Below are 23865 nucleotides of genomic sequence, written 5' to 3' on the forward strand. Positions count from 1 at the left end.
GTGTAAATTGCGAAAATATACGCAAACTACTATTTTCGACAGTGGAATTTAATTTTAAATTTCCAAGCGGATTAGAAAATGTTACCTATTAATCAATCCAGGTTTAAGGCCATATATTTCAACTTTGAATTCGAAAGATTTTTTTCAAAAAAGTCGGTTTTTGTTCTGTTTCCTTGCGTATATTGACTTTTTCCGAACTGTCTGTTGGCTCTGTTTTCTTTTAAAATTCAATTTAAGTACATTTGCTAAAAGGAAGGCAAATTATGCTCTCCAGGAAAAAAAATTGTTTGTCGCGAAAAAAAAACGAGAATTACTTAGTTTTGAAGGTGGATTTCAATTATGAGAATTTGCAGCGGAATTATAAAATTAACCATTGATTAGTTTTCTAATTAAATTAGCTTAATGGAATTAAAATATTAGAAAAGATTTTTTAATTTCATAAAGTTTGATGTGTTTTCGAAAACTGATGAATGTTCAAAAAAGTCATTCATCTTTTCCAGTGTGTTAAGTTCATTGACACCTCTGAACTGAATGTTGATGTTGGCATTGGTTAAGTTCATTTAGTACAAATGAAAGCGAATGACGCTCCCCAAAATTATCTGAGTAAATGGAATGATAAAACGTTTTAGATCAAGTTTGTAACGTGGAGTTCTATTTCTAGATGACCCACCGAAAAAAAAATCAGATTTTTTACCTTTGCGAGAGCAAGCGCTTTGTAATCGGGAACTAGATTGTTTTTCCATAAAACAGTTTGAAGATTTCTTAGAAAATCATAACCAAATTATGTTGTTTTTATTGAAAATTTATTGAATTTTTTTGCTGGCTTCAATAATGCTTTTTATGGTATCGAGGTATCAATGCATCCGACTTTATAAAAAAGATTACATAAATGTTCGAAAAGTTTTTGCACACTTATTTCACTTTTTGACTCTAAGGGAGTCTACTTGATTTTTTTTAGATCTTTTTGCCGCAGTTTTGCCCCTGAAGACTGCCAAGTTATCAATAGGTGTCAAAAATTGTCCTAAGATAATTTTTCGGTGCGTGAAGTTTTCCAAGAAAAAAAATTTTTTTTTTCACTTACCACTGCTGAAAAACGAAATAATTTTTTTTGTCCTTTTTCATAAGTACTTTTCAAAAAGACGTTTTTTCTCAAGCATTTTGAAGCGTTGGTTCGATACTTCTTTTTGAATAGTTTTTCTATGACACCCTGCTAATGATGTAACTTTTTAAAACCTTTTGTTTCAAAATCTCATTTAAAAAAACTTGTCGGCTGTTACAGAAGCAGGGTCTTTTTTGTTAATGCTTTGAGTAATTGTAGCTCTATTTAAAATTTATCGCTATATATAAGCATTGTGTTGCAAAAGCTAATTGTATTTCAAGAAAATTGCCTGATTTTTTTGTTGATTTCTATTTTTGTTGCCTACTGTTTTTTTTAACTAGAAAAAAAGAGAACCCTTCGTCCTAGTGTCATTGAAGTTATGATTTTGCTTCATTACAAGAATGTATCGATTGCTTACTCTATAAAGCCTTTAATATTTTGGTGAGGATCAGATTAATTCATTCGTGACTTTTGATTGCACAAGCGATCAGCTTAGTGTCTTCTTACGAATTTTGTTTTTCCAACTGAACTCGCAAATTAAAGTGTTCACTTATTTGGAAATTTCACTGTAACATTAGAAATTGCATAGCATCGTTTCTCTGCTTTATTTGACTTTTAATCTCTAGGTAGCCGGTTTCGAATCTCAGGCGTAGCACTTTATAGAGCAGCTTTTTGTGTTCTCGCTTGTTTGCAAAGCCAAGCTTCGCCTCTGTTTTTTCAATACAGTTCAGGTTCTTCATTTTATCGAAGATAAGTTCGGTTTTTGAATGACCGAAATCCAAATTGTGTAAAAAGCGTAATTGGCTTAGTTTCGACAATGGATTTTTAATGTTTAGATATCCGGAAAAATGTTGCTGACTGGTCCGGTTTTCACAAGTTTGCCTAAGTCTATCGAGTTTCAACCATAAAAGATTATTGAAAATCAAAGATCTTAAAGGATCTTGAAACTTCCAACCCTCGGTCGTTTTTTTTTGCTTCGCCTCTATGTTAAATTAGAGTCACATTTATCAAAAAAGAGTCAATCATCAAAAAAGCGGTATATGAAATTAAAAGCCATATTTTTTTCATTTTTTTTGTTGTACTTTTCCAGCTCTTAAAGTAAAATCAATTGGTTTTCGCGTGTCTAGTTCTAAACTTGCTTTCAAGAAGAAAATTGTTGTTTACCCTTGCGATAAGCAAGGGTATTGCTATCGGTTACTAGACTTGGCAGTAAATAACTTTGTTCACAGGATGACTGAATTTTTGGTCATCTCTACTTTCTTCAACGAACAGGCGATGGAGAACTGACAGTTTTTGAGCATGCCTGCAATTTAATATCCTGTTCTATTCGAAAATTTTTAAAGTTGATTTCAGCAAATCAGATTTTATTACATCAGTTTTTGTTTTCGTTTTATTATCTTATTCGGTTTGAAAGGTGGCGGCTTAAAATATATTGTTTTAGAGGCTTTTTTGGGAGGCTTGAGGTGCAAGCAACTCATCTTTAAGTGTTTTGAGGGGGGGACTTAAATACGTTTTGAGTTTTTGAAATTTTTCTAACAAAAACATTTTTTTCGGCGCAACTGTCTGCTCAAGAATTGTCGGTTTTTTTACTACGTTATCCGTTTTTTATGTTTAGTTAAAATTCAATTTTTTATACTTTTCCGTATTTTCATGAGAGAAATTTTTCGATAAGAAAAAGGAAAGTTTTTGGTAGATCAATTTTTCGATATTTTTATTTTACGGCTTTTCATCTCTATTTTTATTGGTTTGTTTGTCCTGCTTTATTTGGGTTTTATTGCATGTAGCGCGAGGCGAATTTCTAAATGGGCGGTTATTTTAGTTCCAAGATTTTTGCAAAGGTTTTTTTCGGATTTGCCAAATCATCTAGAACTAGTGAGTAACATTCATTTTCCTATCTCAAGTAGTGCGAAGCTTTGCTTTGCCTCTGAGTTAAATTTTCCGTTCATCTGGTTTTTTAATTGGGTCATAAACGTTTGATCTAATTGAATTGCCGTTAATATGAATATGGTAGAATGTAATTTAGTCTCATAAGAAATGGGAAAATTCGTTTTTGATTAATTGTTCATTCAGTTTTCCAAATGTCTTCAATTTTGGTTATTTTTGAGACTGCCCTCTCATTGAGCGTTCCTGATGTTAGTTTGTCGATAAAGACTTTTAATTGGAATAGTTCAAGTGTGTCTGAATTTCAACTGGAATAATTAAATATTTGTATTGCCACTTTCAGATTAATAGTTAGGTGGAGTGATGAGAGACAAGTGGAAGAAGAAGCGAGTGAGGAGGCTGAAGAAGAAGAGGAGGAAGATGAGGGAGAGGTCAAAGTAGGAGAGGGGAGAGAGAGAGTCAGAGACATCGTTACAGGAGACACACACCACTGATTCATACCACTATAGTAATTCACTCTACTGAAATACGAATACTGCCAAATTCACAAATTAATATCCAAAATGACTCTCAGAGAAGACTTGAACTGCATCACATCACCAGCCTGAAACCAAACAACAAACTTCACTCAAAGACACTTCCATGCCGCAACAGTTGTTTTTGAGCTGAATAAGGCATCAATTCCGAACTATTTCACCGAACTGTACTCGAAGATGCCAAAATGAAGAACATAGCTAGCAGAGCATGTACAAAAGAACAAAGTGGACTATGTAAAACTGGACTCCCTTGAATTTCCTTGTTCTCGTTAGTCTTACGGTCTCTTAGCGTTGTAAATACATTGTGTCATGTGTTTCATATGCGTTTCATAGTTTGTCATTATTCGCTTGTGCAAATTGAAAATTTGTTTTGCTTTTAATTAAAAATTGTGATATCAATCTTTAAGATCGATTCTGGCCGTCAGTTTCATTGGAAAAAACTTTGATTACAGGTGTTGTGCTTTTTTGACAGGAAACTTGACATGAGGCCTCTTTTTTGTGATATGAAAGGTAGTGAATATAATGAATGGAGACTTTCAGCAGTCTTGAAAAAAACTATCAAAAATTTGCTATTCAGTTTTTTTTATACGGGTTAGACTCAGTTCAGACATAATAATTTTAGATAGAGGCAGGTAGCGTAAGTTTTAAAGCTGCTTAAGCTAAACAATTTTTAAAAATTCGAATATAATTATCCGGAAAAGTTGGTAAAAGAAAAAGGAGAAGCTCAAAATAAATCATTCGAAGCTGCAAATGAAAAAGCAAATCAGAAAAAGCATTTCTGATACTATCACAAACGGGGTGACCTTTTTAAAGAGCGGAAACCCTGTAATGTATTTCGCCGAGTTGCTTCAAAGGCAGCAATATGCAACAACTAAATTTGTATTGGCTCATTTGAGAAAAAATTACACATTCAGTTGTGTTCACAATTTTTCTGCAGCTCAGTGTTTTCGAGATTTTAATTATTTTGAGCTATATCCGATCAATTAAAGCGAGTTCATTGACATTTGCTTAATTCAAATCAGACTCTAAAGTTCCTCAACTATAGCCCTGTGGTTAGTGAAATTTATTTTATAAGGAAGTTGCTGAATTCAGTGTTGTGCTACTTATTCCTCTGGAGAGCTTGTTTTTTCAGTGCTTATTTTTGTTTTTTTAATTGGATGTTTACTTTTGCGAGAGCAAATATCTTGTAATCGGGACCTATAAGTTTTTTCCCCTAAAACAATTTTCTTACAAAATTACTTGCTTTTATTACTTGATTAACCAACTTCCAGGTTCGTTCCCACTTGGCTTAGAAGTAGTTCTTTAGGTCTGGGGTTCGAGTCCCGGACTGAACTTTTTTTTCGGTATGAAGGAAGCTGAAAAAGTTCTGGGAAAATTGAAAAGGCCGACTTTCGCTTGTCAGCTTATATTATAATCGTAAACTAATCATAATCGTAAACTCATTACTAATTCTGATAAATTTAACTTCTTTTCATTTTTTTTTGGTTTGAAGAGTTCTTCCCTAGTATTGTCGTTGATGTTTCGTAAATTTTGTTTCCAAGTTGATTTAAGGCAGGTTTCGCCCATTTTAGAGATTAACGTCTAAAGTTTTTGAAAGAAATAATTTAGTCAACTTAATATTAAACAAATGTACGACTAAGACTTTCGTTTCTTTTCAGTTGGCTAATTTTTCATATTATTTTGTGGTGGTACGCAAGTGCAGTCAAGCTTTGTTATTGAGTAAATAGGTTGATAACTTCTCCTAAGAAGTCTTTTTATCAAATTTCGTGTAAATCCATGTAAGTTTTTCATTTATGTTCACAATTTCATTTGGTTGCTTTGTTTTAGAATGATTTTTTTCCTATTCAGCTTTTTTAATCATTCGTGTGTGAGCGTTCGTTTTGATTCGATTTTCTCTAGATGATAGAAAATAGTATTTTCATCGGAATTTCTAAATTTGTGTGTATGTGCATGCGTGTGTGTGAGTGCGTGTGTGAATGTGTAAGTTAGGTTTTATTAATATATATTACAAAACTTTATTAAAAAAGTCGAATTCGAATCATGGGTCAATCAGAGTCGAATAATGAGTCGATAGAATCGAATTATGAGTCGAACAGTGTCAAATCATGGGTCGAACATGTTCGAATAATTTGCCGCATTGCTGGTTAGCGGCAAGTTATGCAACTCAAAATCATTCCAAGTTTATTTGAGACCTGCAGTAATTATAACGCTATTAGACACTAAATTTATCTTTTGTATTGCATGTAGGGAGATTATTTAAACATTTTCATTTTTTTTCTCATTTAATTGTTTTTTTTTTCAAAAGTATCCACAACTTTTCCGAATCAATAACTTCTTTGAAATCTTTAGGGCTTTGTCTTGATGCAAAGTGTTTTGTTGTTCTGACTTTCAAAGAAATTGACCAATCGTTTGAGCTCGAGTAGTTTTTCTCTAAACAGACGAAAACTGGCTTTTTAACCTGCTATTTCTGCCAAAGTACTTGATAACAAACTAAGCCATAAGGTTTGGTCGGCCAAAAACGGATAGCATAGACTAATAACTAAGGGAGACTAATATCAAATAGGATTTTGGCGATCAAATTGTGTTCCCACTCATTGAAATCAGAATACTAAAGCTTTTTGTCAAACTGCACATTTAATTCATTTAATTAAATCTATGTGCATTTTTAGTTTGCGCTTCTAAGTGCTTGAAATTTTTGTTCTTGCTTTCTGATAAATGTTTTTTCAGGTTTTTAAGGTGTGTTGTCGTGTATTCATTTTTTTTCTCGTTAGCACACTAGTAGCTATCTTGAAGGCGACAATTTTAGTCTTAGACACAAAAATACGGGACCCTTTGTTGACTACTGTCCCATGAGAGGACTTCGAGAGCTATTTTTAGCTAGTTCAAGTAGGTTTGTAGGTATTTGCCAACTTTGCAGTTCCCCAATTTCACGTTTCAATGTGGTTCTCTTGCCAAAATTTTTCACGAAAATTGTATGTGTCACAATTTACAATGATATGAAACAAATTTATTTTGATGTCAATCGAAGATTTTTCCTTGATAAAAAATGTATAATCTTAAGTCCGACCGTTTATAGAAATTGCGGTTTTATACGCCGGCAATCTTAAAAGGAACTATATATGGTGCAGCGTGTGGTTCCACAATTTGGTCAAAACGATTTTGGTCATTTTGGATCGATCTTGTAATGATACTGTCGTGATCTTTCCAACGGAAACTTTTTTGGAACCGTAGAAATATCTAGAAATTTCTTGCTGTGTCAAAAATAAAAATCAGCAGCTTTAATGGTCTTTTTGCGAGATTTCATAGAGGATCAAAACAGGTTAAAAAAATTATGAGTTGTTGGTTATCGGAGGTAGCCTTTGATGTCCGTCTGAACCCAGAACCAGTTTGGGACTATCTGGCTGTGTTTTGCCTCTAGCTTTTGGAGTGAGGGCATCTTGTGGAATAGTGCGAGACACTGACAAGTAAGAACGTGGGTGTTTCGCTCGTCCCGAACTACCTAGCGTCCGAACCGGTGACCTAGAAAACAAATTCTGATATCTTTCAACAATTATGAAAAGTGATCATCAAAATACTGATCTATGTAACATACGCATACAAATCTAATTGTAAACTCTTACAGAGCGCCACATCTCGAAACCTTCTGATCTGATGTTTGCTACAAAAAATATAAATTGCATCGGCATTTTTGCTTTATGCTCTGTGTTTGATTGTATGTTATAATATTGTAACTTGGAGGTTATTAGTTGAATCGCTGAAATAGGAATAAAAAGTAATAGTACAATACGGAAATGGACTAAGAGAGGATGGAAAAGTGCCTCACATGATACTGTTGTGGTCCATCATGAATCTATTGATGTCCAGTTCAAGCATTTTTGGTGTGTTCCAGGCATGGTGAGGCGATGACAGCAGCATGTTGTCCTCAATCACGTTTTCGGCCACTGAGTCCATCTTCTAATTAAAAAAACAGTCATTTAAAACCAAACATACCAGTTTTCTAAGCCGAATTAAAGATAAGCCGTGCGTTTAGAAGAAACTTACCTTCCAAGTGGGTACTTGTGTGTAGTCGACGGCCATCAAACCAGCACCTGTCATTTCATTGTTCACGTACCCAGACTCTGTCTAAAAACATTTCAAGTTTCAGTCCAGAACTTGATACTATGACACACCAGCGGATTTAGGGGGGAAGGGGGCTGGGGGCTGACGCCCTCTCTCAGGGATTCAACCCCCTGCAGACCCAAAGGATCCCCTTTGTACTATTTTGAGATCCATTTTTGGCTGATGGACCCTAAATCTTTTTTACGGGCTCTTTCGTCGCCAAAATATAACTAAAGTTGAGGGGGGAAACACGCGCCGAAAAAAACCGCGATTTTTTGGTCAAAATTTTACAAAAAGTGCCTAAAAACGCCTTTTTTCAAAAATTTGCCTGCGGCGCAGAAAATTTCGGCAAAACAGGGTCTTTATAGTGATTTAGTAGAGCTCAGAAAACAAATTGGTGGACGACCTTAAAAAAATGTCGACTAAATGTCGACTTTTGTGAAAATCCCCCCCCCCCCCCCCCCTCGAAAAAATCTTAGATCCGCCGCTGCTATGACAGTTAATTTTTTCGGTAAAATCGGTGCAACTGTGGCGTATTATTCAGCTTTAAAAGTAAAAATTAGACTTTAAAAACTTGATTGCATAAAATGCTACTGTTTTCGATCATCTGGATTGAAGCACAGAAATTTAGTATGAAATTTGTCTTAGTCGACCAGCCAGAGGTCTAAGCCGGAGGTTAATTACGTCCGAATGATACAAAAATTTTCAAAACATCTTTGTTGGTTGTGAGTTTAGGTCCGCGGTGGCCTTCTCATAGAGTAATTTCGGATAAGGTACCCCGTCTGTTCGTCACGCTGTCTAATTTTCGGCCGGATAGATTCGTTAACCTTTTGAGTCTAATACCGATCCTAATCTTACTCTTATATTTCCTAGTCTCAATAGATCTAATATATACTGGTATTGTTGCGAAGTTAGAGGAGAGAAAGAGCAACTGCTTTCTAAGTTAAGTTATTTCTTCTCTGACTGAAACTAATTAGTTTTAGCTTTACAAATTATCATAAGTTTTAGTTATGGATCATGATTGGTTAGTTCTGAATATTTTACAGTGATAATTATCAAGAATTAAATTGGAAATAAAAGTTACTCGTTTTGAACAGGTTTCAGGTGCCCAAATAGCGAAGTCGACACTTAGTTCCCTTTCAGAGGAATAAAATTAGTAAAATCATATTTCAAAGTTTCTTCGTTCACTTACTTCGTATATGTTTGTCATCGGAAGAAAAGGTCTGTCCGTGCCCATCGGAGGTTCTGGCACAAACTGGGGGTCTAGCACTTTGGGGGGTAGCGCAGCAAGACGTTTCTTGTGGGGTTGATGTGTGGTTGGGGGTTGGGGTGGGGGCTTACTTTCTGATACGTCAGTTAGTTCCATCTCTGTCAGGTATTTTCCTGACCCATCTGTCTTCTTGCGGAGCCTAAACAATTTATTCGATGAGAAAAGCAGTTGGAAATGAAAATTAACGAAATAATTAGAAGCAAACACGATGAAAAATGGACTAAATTTTAGAAAGTATGATTCTCATGCATGAACTAGCTGATAATTTATTACACGATCATGCATTGAGACAGACTACAAGATCCACTTACTCTGGGAAAATATTTATCCAAGGCAGTCTGAAATTAGTTCAGCAAATAAAGCTCAGTTAGTTTTTCAAAAAACAATTTTGTCGATCCGATATAGTTGATGTGGCAACAGAACTGCGTAGTAGGAAATGGGGAAAAAATAGTTTTGCTCATTATTAAGTAACGAAACTTCAGTAAAAATATAATTTTGCCCTAATTTGTCCCGACAAACAGCCAAAAATTTCAGAGAAGAACCCCAAACTGAAGTTTGTGATGAAAAGTCCTGCCAAACTCATTCATGCGTGGGTAAAATCACTTAGTCAAACAACTTTTCAAAGTTCCGAATCAAAGCAAGATGACTGTCAGAAAACTCTAATGCAAAACGTTCAAATTTGTTTGTTTTTGCACATAGAAGATGAAAACTGAAGTTTTATATAATTACTTTCTTAAAAGTTGTTTAGTTACCAGAAAAAGTTTGAAACAGCGTTTTTAGGGCAAAAAAAAACTTTTTCCGCTCTCAGATGCACAGAAAAAAGTGCATATATATTTTTAAAATCCTTTTCTATGTCAAAATTTTGCATCAAAATTTTCAAACATATGAGTTTGCCCCCTGACTTGGTATTTTATTCTGCTGCTATTTTTTATTTAGTTTAGTATATATTTTTGTTCCGACTTTCGATACGAAAGTAACGGAATATTTGTGCTCGGGGTGGGTTTTTTTTCTTCAGACAAATTTCGACTTTTTAACTAGCCATTTTTGACGGAATTTTTTAATACCATTCAAAAAGTATTGTTGTCCTGAGCTTAAATTTGAAAAGATATTTCACCTGTGATCATTTTTCGTAGAGTTATGAGGGTTTAAATATTGCCATTTTGGCCATTTTGAGCAATTTGGGACAATTAATGCGCGATATGATTCGCGCTATTAACGCGTAAGAGGAGATTTAATCCGTCTTATAAATCGTTCCAAATTGGTTGAACGAAGCTTATTTGCCATAATTGATTTGTTACAAGGAACGAAATCTCTCTTTTTGTACTCTATATGGCGTGTGGGGGCATGATTTCCATAAAAAATTTCAAATTTTAGAAAAAAAATTTCATTTTATTTTATTTCATTCAATTTTTTTATGTTATTACTGCTGCTCCATAAACCTTAAAAGGCAGTCGGAACATTCAGGGCTTTGCCCTGATACGAGCAGTCTTGTTTGTTTTGATAATCTACCACACTTCATATTAGATCCTCGGTTTATTACGAGTAAAGTGTTCTTTTTTGAGTGTGTATTCTGCCTGACTGCCTGTGAATAAGGAACGGTACTGACTTGGCTTTGTATGAGAACATGGGTTTGATGAGGAATATGGAGCCACTGCTCTGCTGCTCTATCTGCTCCAAGTCCTTGGTCAACTTCTCCGCCGCCTCCTGTCTCTGAGCAGCCAAGCCCGCACTCACCGCACGCCACTGCGAGTCACGCTGCAGACAAAAACACAATCAACATGTTTAAAACATACACCCCACAATTTGAACACATGTCAATTCTCTACCCTTTTTTAATTCCTGTAAGACCGCAAAGTCATGCTAGAGAAAAGAACAGCAGGGAGGCTTAACACTTTTAGTTTGCATTACAATTTTATCTAATATGATTAGAAATTTTTAAAAACTCCAGTTGCATTTTTATTGCATGTCTTAATTATGGAGCTTAAATTGCTAATTTGGCTCACAACTGGAAATGAATAATCATTTAACCTCTTGTATAAAATCAGCTTTGTTTTTCATGAATCTTGACCTTGACTTACATTGGAGCTACTCTCCCGACATATCGAATTAGTATTTCTACTGTAAATTCGATCAATTGCAAAGTCGCCGTGCACAGCATCACCTTGCGCTTATAGAGGCTTAGAATTGTACGCTACAATAGTGTAATGGCCCAGTTGAGTGATTATTATACTAAGCTGAACGAATCAGGACAATCAAAGTTAAGAGATAGTTCAAGTTTTAACGTCATTATCGATACTTTCCAAAAAACCGACATTTAAGTCTTGATATACGAGTAACAACAGCTTTGCCTTCTCCAATGACGTTTATAGTCCTCGTAGTGCATTTGCACGAATTCAATTTACTAGGAGATGACCATTTCCCCGGTGATCTCAAAAGTTGCACTGTATTAAGATTAGGGATAACACATTTTTTGTACCCGAAGGTGAACAATGGTGCAGAATCCGGAAATTCCGAGGCGGATCAATTTCCTAGCGCCCATAGACCACGCATACGATGTCGATCCATTAATCCACCTGTTGCCACATGTATTAAGATAGGCTATACAAAAATTGGGGGCCCTTCAGCACATTTGGGCTATAAATTGGGGGCTAACAAATTTTAATGACGATCATCTTTATGGCTCAATTAAGAAAAACATGCAACCTTACTATACCGGGATATTAAAACTTCCAGAGATACAGGGCTGGCATATTCCCCAAGTAAATAGTCCCATCCCGGACTTGCGAAATTTTTTCTTGAGCCCCACTGAACGCAGTAAGCCAATACTTTGGGATATGATAGATAACAGCTAGATATGTCGTCTGACTTCAACCGAATCTGACGGTGTGACCCGAAGTTACTTGCACTTGGGTAAAATACCCCTTAGACTACAAGTGGGCAATCTACGCAAACTAATGAGGGAGGGCATTTTGATTTTACGGCAGTAATCGACATTAAAAATTCACCCCCAGAAAAAAACTCCAAGTGACCCGAAGCCCTCCGACGGCCCCTTGTGTTGTTATTAGCCCTCCCATGGGAAAACGATAACGGACCTCTAAAACTGTATAACTTGGCAACTATTAATGGGATATGGATGAAACGTGGTATTTATCCCCGGGTGACCTTTAAACGAATTTTAGGCTTTTCGACCAAAATTAACACCGAAATGAAACTGCATTGAAGAAAATTAGTTCGAGAAAAAAATGCCAGTAATAGATGTGCGGTATTAGAATTTCGTCCCCTAAACAACATGAATGGATGGGATACTTACTTACTTCAATTTTTTCGCTTAATTTGACCTGTAATACCAAACTACGTTACCCGACGTTACTAGAAGGTTGGGATGCGATTGGAGCAGAGATGGAAATTTTAGATGCTTGAAATGGTTTAATGACCCATGAAAAAAGTCATCCCCTCCTCCGGAACGTCAACGGAACATTTAAACAAATAATTTGGAGAATGGTTGAATAAACATAACTTGATTAAGAGGTGAAGTTGAAATTGATATTTGCACAACTTAGCCTCAAACTAACTCAAACTAAATTATTGCAGAGAACAATTATTGCAGAGGCAGTAGATAGTGAGAGTCGAAACAGTTGGTTCTCAAAGTTAGTTCGATTGTATTCTGGTCACTTAGAGCCTTCTATATTTGGGTTTAAATTTATCTGAATTTAATTACTATTGGAAGTTCGAGCGATGGTGCGTGAGTACGAGCGATACAGCCACAAGAGCAGTGAAAGAAGGGGCAAGCAACTTAGTACCGTACAGTATAATTGTCACCAGCTTAACCTCTTCGGGATTGTGGATAGTAGTGAATCTCGGTCGCCCCGCTGAATTCACTAGCCAAGGGACCAATTTGCGGTTTTGTTGAGAGAGAAAGAGAACGAAATTAGAGAAACAATCCCGTAAATTACACGACAGAAGGACACAAAAGATATTTCGCGCGTGACCTACAGCTAGTAGAAGAGGAGACAAAGAATAACTCACTTTGTGCTGGAACTGTTCGAAGTTGTGAATGAGTTGTATGTGAGCCCCCCTGTTGCCAGTCATGCGTCTGATGTTCTCCTCCAGCAGTCGCATGGAACAGTGTGCACTGTACCTCTTCACCATCGTCATCAGACGCTGGCCTAGTTAGAACAATCATCACTAATACACATAACATACAGCACATCCTTCAAAATAAACTCAGTTCCCAATTCAGTTTCCAGTTTTCCCAATTCAGTTTCTTAGACCAAACTACATCATTAAAGCTGAAGATAACACAGCAAATCTAGACAATAAGATTTTATCTTTTGCAAAACTTTGCGAATAATTAGATTTCTGATTTCATTTAGATTCCCTAGAGCAGATCTATCTAATTTTCCTTTGGAATATAATGCCGAAAACGACTAAGTTCCACAAACAACAGATTGCCAAAATTGTTTGAAAAAAAAACTGTCTTCTATATAAAAGAAAGATATATGAGACATATCAGTTAATCAAAATTACTCAATGCGCGTCACCTCCTGTGCCCTGTTTGGACTTCAAGCAGCTGTTTTTATTCCCCCCCTCCCCCCGCCAGGAAGGAGCATATGTATTTTGATTACCTGGGAGTGAAGTGTACTTGTCGATGAGGTGTGTGGCCTTCTCGAAGGTGTCCGTGTCTATCTTGTCGTACTGGATGGCCTTCTTCAGGTTGCGGTAGTTCCTCTCAGCATCCATTCTTGTGAACAGAATCGCACTCCTCTGGGCCTCGAACTCCGCCAGTTTGTTCTCGCTCTCTTCCAGACGCTACAAATTCAACAATGTCTTAGTATTAAGATTATCACAATTTTTGGGTAGCTTTTTAGGAAAACCACCCAAATTTCTCCATTCTTGCTTAATAGTTTCCATAGATAATTTTCATATGAAAAGCTTATGCATTATTTCAATCAATGGGAACATTTGAAATAAAAATTTTACTCGAAGAGTACTCTGAAAATGTACTAAGAATCTTTCATACAAAAAATACAATGAGCGACTAGTAACTTGAACAACTGAAAAATTATATAGTAGTAAAATATAGAAAATAGTACTAACAATCATGAGTTGGCGCAGCTGTTCTTTATTGGCTCCGTAATCACTCTCCAGTTTTCTGAAGCAGAAGATAGTCACAATTGACTCATTCAGATTAGTGATGGTTCAAAATTTCATAAGTTTGAGAAATGACTGTCTAGCTCACCCTATTTTATCCTCCAACTCCCGCCTCTGGGACTCGAAGTCTGACTTCCTGAAACAATATTCCAAACATCATCCACACTTTTGTGTCAATACTTCTGCGATAGTTCTGCAACAAGTTTGAATATTGTATACAAACAGAGTTTTTCAAATTAATTGTTCTATTATTCTTCGCTATTTCGTTCGAATATGTCGCGAAGTGACTGGAAGCAACTATGGCGTAGGGTAGTTTTTTTTCACACAAACTTAGGAAGCACGTAAAGTGTCACTTGTGATACTCTGTAAAATACGTTTCAGTCGTGATTTAGATTCCAAAATATAGTCGAGAAAACTTCGAGTCTGAATTATGAATTTTTCTGATTGATTTTTCTAATTTTTTTCTTTATTCAACTACCCCCAGCCAAATTAAGCAAAGAACGTATAATTGAGCAGAAAAATACTTGGTTTCTACAATAAGCTGTTGATCATTTCACAACATCGAAATTTATAACCCATATTGAAAAGGGTGATAATACCTTTTTTGTACAACAAAAACTATTTTGCGAGCGCTCACAAAGCAACCCTATGTTGAAAAACTTTACGCCAAATTATTGAGGGTTCCAAAAAAAATTTTAGGGTTGTCGTCCAAAAATGGAGCTCAAAAACACTATACCCTTAAATGACTCTTTGGTTGGCGTGGGCGTCGAATTTCTGAGGGGGGAAGGGGATCTTCCGCCTCCCCTTTATCCATCCCTGAATATTAGTGGTTTCATTGGCTACATGGTTGATGCACTTTGGTAAACAAAACAAGCTTAAAGTATCAAAAAAATATCAAAAAAGTTTAAACATCAATTAAAATTTAAATTTTTTTTTTACTTTCAGCTATTTTTACGGTGATAAATTTGGTTGATATTTGTGGCAGATAACTGGTTGATATCTATCTTTACTTTTGTTCTATATTGTAAGAAAATTGGATAAGTTTTTAAATGTCTGGATTCTACAATCATCTTCAAAAAAGTTTATTAAAAGGCAAGGCAAGAATTTCCTAATATTTTCGTTTTTCATAAACTTTTAGTAAAGATTGAAACTGAGCCTTTTTTCTTTGTTTCTTTATTTCCGTTCAACGAATGAATAACTCTCAACTATAATTAGAATCATTTAAATAGAGTTAGTTATCACATTTTGCATTACAGAAGTACAAATAGTCGCAAAAACAATTTTAATTTTACGAAAAATATCATAGATAATTTATATTTTTCAAAATTGAGCTCACGGAGTTGTTAATGTTCATTTGATTAAAAAACATCTATCAAAAATGGCTATTCAAAAAGTCGAATTACGGCTGGAAAAAGAGCACTGCACGGGGCCTAGGAAGTTAGACGAAAAACAAATTAGACATGAGCAAAAAAAACTGAATTTAGATGCAAAACTACATTATGGGATTTTAGACGTAATTGTACTTTTAAGGTGTGTGAAATTGGTTTACTAACTACAATTAACTTTCGTTCGAGCTCTTTTAACCATGAATCAGTTTTTCAAGTGTCGCATTTATATCAATTTTATTAATTGTATTAATATATATCAATTATATAATTTGAGCACTTCAAAAATGTTTTATTATATTTGGAATAACGTTTTATGAATCATTTATAAAAAAAACATTTTCAAAGGCAAAGGGGTTATAAACGCCTTTTGAATATGTAAAAGTTTGTTTCAAGCAATATGTTTCATTAGCCCTTTGCTTTTCGTCCACAATCCTAGTTTGGCAAAAACAATTTAACGTCTTAATTCCTTTTTCTTGGAGACGTCTAATTTGCTTGTCGTCTAATTTTCTAGCCCCCCAAAAACACTGCCTTGTTTTGCTTTTAATCAGTAGGCGTAAAAGAAAAAAAAACGTATTAGCACCTTGACAACAATTTAGCGCAATTAACATCAACTACTCTGAATTATTAAATATTTTTTGTTGTTCAATTTTAATTAAAGGTTTTCTAAAGAAAACAAGACAGCTCGTATCAGGGCGAAGCCCTGAATGTTCCGACTGCCTTTTAATGTTTATGGAGCAGTAATAACCCATAAAAAAATTAAAGGTAATAAAATAAAATTAAAACTTTTTTTCTGAAATTTGAAATTTTTTAATGAAAATCATCCCCCCACACGCCATATTAAGTACAAAAGGATAAATTTCGCTCCTTGTAACAGATCATTTATGACAAATAAGCTTCTTTTAACCAATTTGGAACGATTTCTAAGCTGGATTAAATCTCCGCTTACGCGTTAGTAGCGCGAATTATATCGCGCGTTAATTGTCCCAAATTGGCCAAAAGGGCAATCTTTAAACCCACATAACTTTACGAAAAGTGATCACAGGTAAACAATCTTTTCAAATTTAAGCTCAGGACAACAATGGCTTTTGAATTGTATAAAAAAATTTCGTCAAAATGGCTAGGTAAAAAGTCGAAATTTGTCTGAAGAAAAAAAAAACCCACCCCGAGCACAAATATTCCGTTACTTTCGTATCGAAAGTCGGAACAATAATTGTGATCTAGTTGATCAAATTGCCATATTGATTGATGGGGCTAAGTTTTCTAGCAGAGCGATCTTTTAGCAGACTAAAAACAAGTCATAATCTGAGTACTATTTTCAAACGCGGCAAAGGGAAGTAGCGACGGCTTGATCCGCTACAATTACATTCTGCATGATTGATATTGCGGGTGTGAATTAGTGTTAACCATGAATTTATATGATTATCCCGACTTTTCCTGTTTTCGAAATTGATAGTTATGACAAACCATGGGATTATTGACTTAATTAGTGAGACTCAACCCGGAGATTAATAGCTTTTTGAGGTTTGTCAATCAATTCTGCGTCAGTTTTATTGCGTTAGTCTACCAAAATACTTAATTCTTAATTTTTGTCCTGAGAAATTGATCTGCCAAAAAAATTTAGTCCCTTTGTTTGACATATATTTCTAGACTTTTATTGAAGTTAAGACAGCTGATAAACCAATCATCCACTAGAAATTTATTACCATACGAACATTTTGCTCTGCGCGGAGTACCGTTGCTCTGCCCCATATTTAGAAGCACCAAGAAATTTTAGTTAACTTTGTTCTGTGAAACTTATCTGCCCGCTGAGCAAGAAAAGTATTGTTTGAAATAGAAGATTGAACAAAGAAATATAGACATTAAAAATGCCACTGTCTTTGCTAAAAGTATTCTCTTTTAGTTCGTGGATTTTGAATAGCACTTTTGCCCTAAAATTAATTACATTTGTTAATAAAAAAAATATGTTTCATTGTGAAAACAATTAATTTGTGACGATTTCTTTTGAAGGCTGTGTGAATAAAGTGACTTACAGTGCAGCTACTTCGTCCTGCAGTCGTTTCAACTCTGCTCCTCCCGACAGCACTGAGTCGTCCATGTGAGCGTAGAGAGATCTAGGCACGAGGTCTGGCAACTGCTTCTGGAAGTACTGCAGAGTCCTGTGGTCCAATTTGTTCTGGAACAGGATCCGGAGCAGCACTCCCAGAATCTCGCCCAACACTGAAGATGAAGAATGTTTTTTCATCTTCAACAATTTGCTGACGGAAGTTTCTTTTATATGAGGTCTTATAGACTATTGTAGATAAAGACCTTTCAGCGAGGGGAAAAATCAAAATAAGAACAGTTTGTGGACCCCTGATTATGAGCTGCATTCTAGTTTTTTGTCTGCAGGCTGGGAAAAAAGAAGGCTTTATTCTCAAGAAACCACTGAGGGTGAGGGCGTACTTTGAGCTAGCCGTTTTCACTCAACTGCTTGGGAAGAACATTTTTTATAGGCAACGTTATTCAGCCTTTCACTTCTGAAATTTTTGCAGTTTTCGTTTTGCTTAAAAAAGTAAGTAAACATTTTTCAAATAAATTTGGTCAACTTTGACGCGTGATTTTAGAGTTTCCCTTAACATGCAAAACTTCATCGTTAATGACAAGATGTTGAATATACTCTTTTGAATCGATGAACCTGAATGAAGTAAACTACTTCCAGTCTGTGTCTGAGTAAATATGAAACTGCTCAGTTTAATGTCAAAAACCAATATATTTTTACAGTTATTTCAACAAAGTAAAAACAGAAACAAAACAAATGAACCGAAATTACAATAGTTTTTGACAGACTAGAAGACTGGAGGGATTAGGAGGGGAGTGAGAGTTGGAGTTGGAAACGTGCTTACGAATAATGAGTTGCTGTTGCATTTCGGATATCTGCTGGAAACAATTCTCATCCTGGTCGAACGAGATGAATTCTATCTCGTCCAGAATTGTCACCACCGAGTCGACAGCTGCAAACAAACAAACGAAACACTTTCACTAGCATTTTCAATCACTTGAAGACGCTCTGGGATCACGCTGGAATCTCTCTTTAACTATCAAGCAACAGCAAAGATAATTAATTTGATCTTTGTTACCTTTATTTTTGAAGAGGAAGGCCACTGTAGATTTGAACTCGTGAACGAAGTCATAAGCACGCAGGTATTCACTCAGCATCGGATCTGCTTTCCTAAAAAAACAGAAAAACACTTCATTTGACCTTGAACCCAGTTTAGATGCAATGCAGTCCACAAACTTCGAAAGAGGAGAACATTTTACCTAAAAGTATTCTCAATTTGTTGACATATATAAACGAAACAAGAAGTTACGACATTCAAACTTTGTGTCATTACTGCAGCTACCACCTGAGAGAACTAAGATTACTAAACATATACACATAATGAGAAGAGACAGTTTCGCTAAAGTTCAGTTTTAAACGCCAGTTGAAATCAATTTATGGCAGCCGGGAGATCATTTTGCACAAGTGTGGAGACAGTTAGTGTGGCTGTCTTTCTTACTCACTCGATCTCGGACAGATCGAAGAAGGAGTCTACAGTGAAGGGGGTCATGCTTCTGCAATCATCAATAAATACTGCATTAATTTAAACAAAAAGCTTACTAGGATTCTGTTGGAGCAATCAAACCAAAATTTAAACTCAGTCGAATTGAGGCCTGACTTTAAACTTGAATGGCGACCCGGTTGACAGAAAAAGCCAGCCGAGTCATACAATTTGCATACATGTTTTCCCAGATTATTCTATAACTGAGGAAGTTCAGTTCTATTTGTTGATATAATACTTCTATCAAAATATTATATGCTGTCATTCTTGCCGTACCTTTGTATAGTGTATGACTATTATTTTCAACTTCTGAAGCTACTCCCGGGCGACTAAACCGATTGATTACAGAACAATAAAAAGAACAAAAAGTAAAAGGAATAAAACTAAGACAAGTCTAAGCTAATGACACTTGATGATGAAGTTGTATCTGCGCACGAGCACTTACGAATGGTAGCGTCGCATGTTTCGAACCGACTTCATCATTCTACAATATAACATCTATTTACCCAAATAGTTTCTCATGTGCATTAACTGGTAAATTTATCTATATGTTTTTAGGGGGGTGGGAGGTTGGGGCGTTTTTTGATTAACTGGAGCTGTCTCCACGGCTCTGGTTATTTTTGCTCCAGCTTATCTTTTTATACTTTTGTTTCGACCACTGAAAGTAGGGATTGACTTGTCTTCGACTGTGGTTTAATTTTTGTTTTCCAGTTTTTTGTTTTTTAGTTTTATTGTTTTTCAGGAAAAAAATCAGTACCACAAATAATGTATCGAAATGGCTCTACTGATATATCATATCTTTCAGTCGCGATTCGATGGATATTTAAAAATTTCAAAAATATCTCCAGTGTCGTTTGATTTTTAGTCTAATGTGGAGCGCATAAAGCGAGCGAGCAGGCTTATAATAGGAAAATACGCTTATTTTCCTATTATATTTAGGTCTTAAAAATTTAATTTTACCCTAGTAGTATATGGGTTTTTTAAGTCTATTTTAACGCCTTCCTGGGATATAACATTGAAAAGGTCTGAAAATTTTTGATTTTTCTTTACTTTCATTGTTTTTCTTTTCTTTCATCGAAGAAAAAAAATCAATTTGGTCGACCTAAAAATTATTTTTGAATATCTGCCCCCCCCCCCCTCGAGAAAATCTTAGATCCACCCATCCAGGTATTGATTGAGAAATAATAGCTCCGTGTTTTTGAATCATTCAGAAAAGAGTATCTTTTTCTGGGACTCTTCTCGGAATTTTATTGGATGAAGTCCAACTTTTAGACGGGCGAAAATGGACGTGGATTGTTACTTTAGTAACTATGTATAGTTAATAAAGAGTAGTGAATTGGGTAACTCACATCTGTGCCTCTGCGGACCTCTGACTCCTGCGACTGCCTGCCCTCAGTCCATTGATGCCCCTCTTGGCCTCATTGATCACCTCCTCCGTCTGCATCTGCACAACACAACACAACACAAATGAACATCAGGTTGAAACTTCCATTTAACTATTCCCGGGCAGAGTTTTCGCTCGCAATTCAAAAGCATCCATAGGGAGGGTTGAAATTTGTGAAAAAAGGAGAACGTGGGGAAAAAAATGTTTAATCCGAGCAAGATGCAGATTTTTCTAATTTTTTTTGGTTCAATCCACGGATTAATAAATTCCAATCATACGGGGGACTAGCACATGTTTTCCCATTTTCCGCTTTTGTGCTCAATCCACAATAAATTTAGCCGATGCAAATATCCGCTCTATTTCGTCCATGGAACCAACAAAGCTTTCCATTATTTTCAAAAAATTAATGGACCCGATTTACAGTTTCGCTCAAAATCAACTGTAAGATGCGCAGAGTTTTTGTTTCTCCCGCTTTTTTCACAGATTTTCGAACAAAGTATCCAATTCATCTGAAGTGAAAAAATCGGTGACAGGACGAAGTATCCCATACGAAAGTATCCGATCACAATACCAATATAGCCCAATGGTGACAATATAGCCCACGTCAATTAAAATATCCCATAAAGGTATAAAAAATAATTTATGAGATAGATTATCAACAATTGGTCCATCAATATAGCCCACGTCAATTAAAATATCCCATAAAGGTATAAAAATTAATTTATGAGATAGATTATCAACAATTGGTGCATATCTCTACATCGCAATTAAACAAAGATTCAATTCAACTGCCTCAGTTATTTCAAAACGCCATATAGAGATACTGCTAATGGTAAAAGACTCTTTTCTAGGGATTAAGTTTTCTTTTTCAATCTTTTATTGGAGTCATAATTGAGAAAGTTTCGACAATGAAGCACAACGCAAAGATATATCATTACACACATAGCACCAATACATTGAACACCAAAATGGCAGATTTTATCTACGATAACACTCAAAAAGGCAAAGTGTTGCTTATCTTGGATTGACACAAGTTCACTAGGAAGCGAGACACCAAATTTACCACTCACTGGCGTTGTGCTTTCACATAATTGCCTAATGACTCATAAAACTTCGTTCAATTAGGAGCACAGCCATGAGTTTATCACCACTTGCGTAGAAGCCAGGCAGCTAGTTAGTCAAATGAAAGAAACAGCAAAATCGCAAGTCAATCCTGTAAACAACCAGTTCATAGCAGCTAACCTCAAGACTGTGAACGATATAAGGCAATTCAGGTTTCACTTCCTTCATGTGCAGCCCTAACAAGAACCCTCAATGGGAACAAAACGTAAATACCACTCAACGTGATTTCGTCGACCGACCATAACTTCGACATGCCCGACAAAAAATTACCTTTTTGTCTGCATGATAGCGGAAAAGAATACAGTGAATGATTCCATATTCTCGGGGACATGGAAATTTTAAATGCTTTTCGAGTTCATAGCAAAGTTTGGCTTTGTGATGGAACCTTTAAGATATGTCCGTCCCAACTTTTGTCAATTGTACACAGTACATATCCAGATTGGTGGCTTTTATCCAGCCTGCGTTTTCGTTTTGCTTAGCAACAAAAAAGAGACCACTTACAACAGGTTTCTTGAAGCCCTGATTAGCCCCATTGGAGACTTCGTACACAAAAAAAAAGGTCTCATTGACTTCGAACAAGCTGCCTTGAATGCATTTTCGTCCCCTAAAAAAACTGAAATCAAAGGGTGCTGTTTTTATTTATGCCAAAGCTTCCATCGGAAGCTTTTAGAGATAGGTCTGAGAAAAAACCTATGAGTACAATGCTAAGCTAGCCTTAACCTTGAAATTATCCCAGCTTTAAGCTTCGGTCCTCTCTGATGTCGAATCTGCGTTTATTCTCGTCTTAGACGAAATTTGCCAAACTGCCTGAAGTCCTCGAGAAAATTGACAAGCTCGCGTTATTTTTCCAGAAAATTTATGAAAAAGGAGAACCAATTGGTCGGCAACGGCGTGATCCTTTTTCCCCACAGCTTTATGGAATCTTTACGACAACGCGGCGGCAGGTCTAATTCGAACTACCAATGCAGTTGAAGGCTGGCACAACGGCGTCAAGTCGCTTTTCCAGGGCAACAAACCCTCGATTCATACGTTTTTAGAAAAAATTCAGCTCAATTCTTACAACCAAAAGTTCAATATTCTGAAAGCAATCAGCGGTACCACCAATCAAACCCGTAAAAAGTACCAAGAACTCAATGAAAAAGTCCAAATGATAATTAATTCCTACAAAAATTCAGATATAGTAATTTATGTTGAAGCTCCAGCTCATTTGAAACTCTCCTAATTTTCATTTTGTCAAATTGTCGGCATAATTTTCTCAAACTGTTGGCATTTTGAAGCGTTTTTAATTGATTTTATAAAATCTTGAAGTTTTTGGCTTTATAGCCATCGTAGAAGTACCGTTTTTCGGGAGGTGATGGAGGCTAAAAGAACAATAATTTTGAATTTTCCCTCACCCCGCCCACCCTTACCGGTTCCCAGTACAGAGGCAATTTATTGGTTTTGGGGACAATTTTTATCGATTTCGAAATAAAACTTTTGATCCACCATGAATCGATCGTTTGATCTTTTGACCAAGAGTCATATGTTTTAACCATAATGCCAAGTGAGCTTAAGAAGTCATATTTTTATGCTTTGATAGTTCAAAAGATTGATTGATTTAAAACGTGCGTTGAAATTTTCACGCTTTGAGCTGAATTTGTTTTCAGGCGCTTTTCAAAAGTTAGCATTGCTTGGTTCAGTTTGGTCAATTTCGGCAACTTGATTTTAATTTCTTTGATGATTTTCGTAGGCTACTTCGTTCTGAGCTATTCTAACTTCTGGCTTATTTTTGACTGGGTTATTTTCGCAGGGGATAAAAAGGTAAGGGATAATTGGCATGAAACCGAAAAAATCATCTGAAGAGAGAAACACGAACATGTTCGAAAAGAGAAACATCCAGAACATCCATGGTCCGTATTTAAATATCCCTTTGTTCAGACGTTCTTCTACTGAAAAAATGCAATAAAGCGTAATGTTATGCAATTTCTGTTCCAGTAAAAAATTGAGCAGATTAAACAGACTTTTCTCTTAAAATTATCCGTAAAAAACGAGCGGAGTTTGCCAGTAGAATTGAATTAAATCAGATTTTTTTCGGATTATATAAAACTTCGACTCACTGTAAGTCAAAAATAGAGCGATACTTCGCAACAAGCCACAACTACTAACAAAGATAGCCAGTTACCGTAGTCTTAAAATATACAATTCTTTTTTTTTTCAAAAAATGTCGTTTTTTTGCGTGATGTGAAAAAAAATTTGAACTAAAAGTAGAACTAAAAGACTATTGAAAAACAGTTTTTGTAGAAAAATGACAAGAAAAACGAAAAAAAAATATTTAAGAAATTTTTTTCTGCAGATTGTTTTTGGAAGTTTTTGATTCCC

At 35.6% G+C, this 23865-nt stretch overlaps 2 protein-coding genes across 9 annotated transcripts in view; one reads left to right on the forward strand and one right to left on the reverse strand.

Moving 5' to 3' along the window:
- LOC134851326 (potassium voltage-gated channel subfamily H member 7-like) overlaps window positions 1–23865 on the forward strand; it is a 415470-nt gene that overhangs the window by 28932 nt on the left and 362673 nt on the right. The gene's annotated exons all lie outside the window — the stretch shown is intronic.
- LOC134850911 (cingulin-like) overlaps window positions 6790–23865 on the reverse strand; it is a 78985-nt gene continuing 61909 nt past the window's right edge. For 5 of the 8 annotated variants that reach the window (XM_063866708.1, XM_063866704.1, XM_063866705.1 and 2 more), the window contains 16 exons: window positions 20351–20445; window positions 19447–19485; window positions 18964–19014; window positions 18540–18631; window positions 18306–18413; window positions 17454–17640; window positions 14124–14171; window positions 13982–14036; window positions 13510–13693; window positions 12911–13050; window positions 10491–10639; window positions 9196–9222; window positions 8807–9023; window positions 7558–7638; window positions 7340–7470; window positions 6790–7035 (listed from right to left, as the gene is read on the reverse strand). In XM_063866708.1, the coding sequence (XP_063722778.1) occupies window positions 6846–7035; window positions 7340–7470; window positions 7558–7638; window positions 8807–9023; window positions 9196–9222; window positions 10491–10639; window positions 12911–13050; window positions 13510–13693; window positions 13982–14036; window positions 14124–14171; window positions 17454–17640; window positions 18306–18413; window positions 18540–18631; window positions 18964–19014; window positions 19447–19485; window positions 20351–20445 (1794 nt within the window). In that variant the 3' untranslated portion in view covers window positions 6790–6845. The remainder of the gene's footprint in view (window positions 7036–7339; window positions 7471–7557; window positions 7639–8806; window positions 9024–9195; window positions 9223–10490; window positions 10640–12910; window positions 13051–13509; window positions 13694–13981; window positions 14037–14123; window positions 14172–17453; window positions 17641–18305; window positions 18414–18539; window positions 18632–18963; window positions 19015–19446; window positions 19486–20350; window positions 20446–23865) is intronic. The other 3 variants (XM_063866707.1, XM_063866706.1, XM_063866709.1) reach the window with 3 other exon arrangements.

The sequence above is a fragment of the Symsagittifera roscoffensis genome, chromosome 7 (genome assembly GCF_963678635.1).
Source record: "Symsagittifera roscoffensis chromosome 7, txSymRosc1.1, whole genome shotgun sequence".
Taxonomy (NCBI): Eukaryota; Metazoa; Xenacoelomorpha; order Acoela; family Convolutidae; genus Symsagittifera; species Symsagittifera roscoffensis.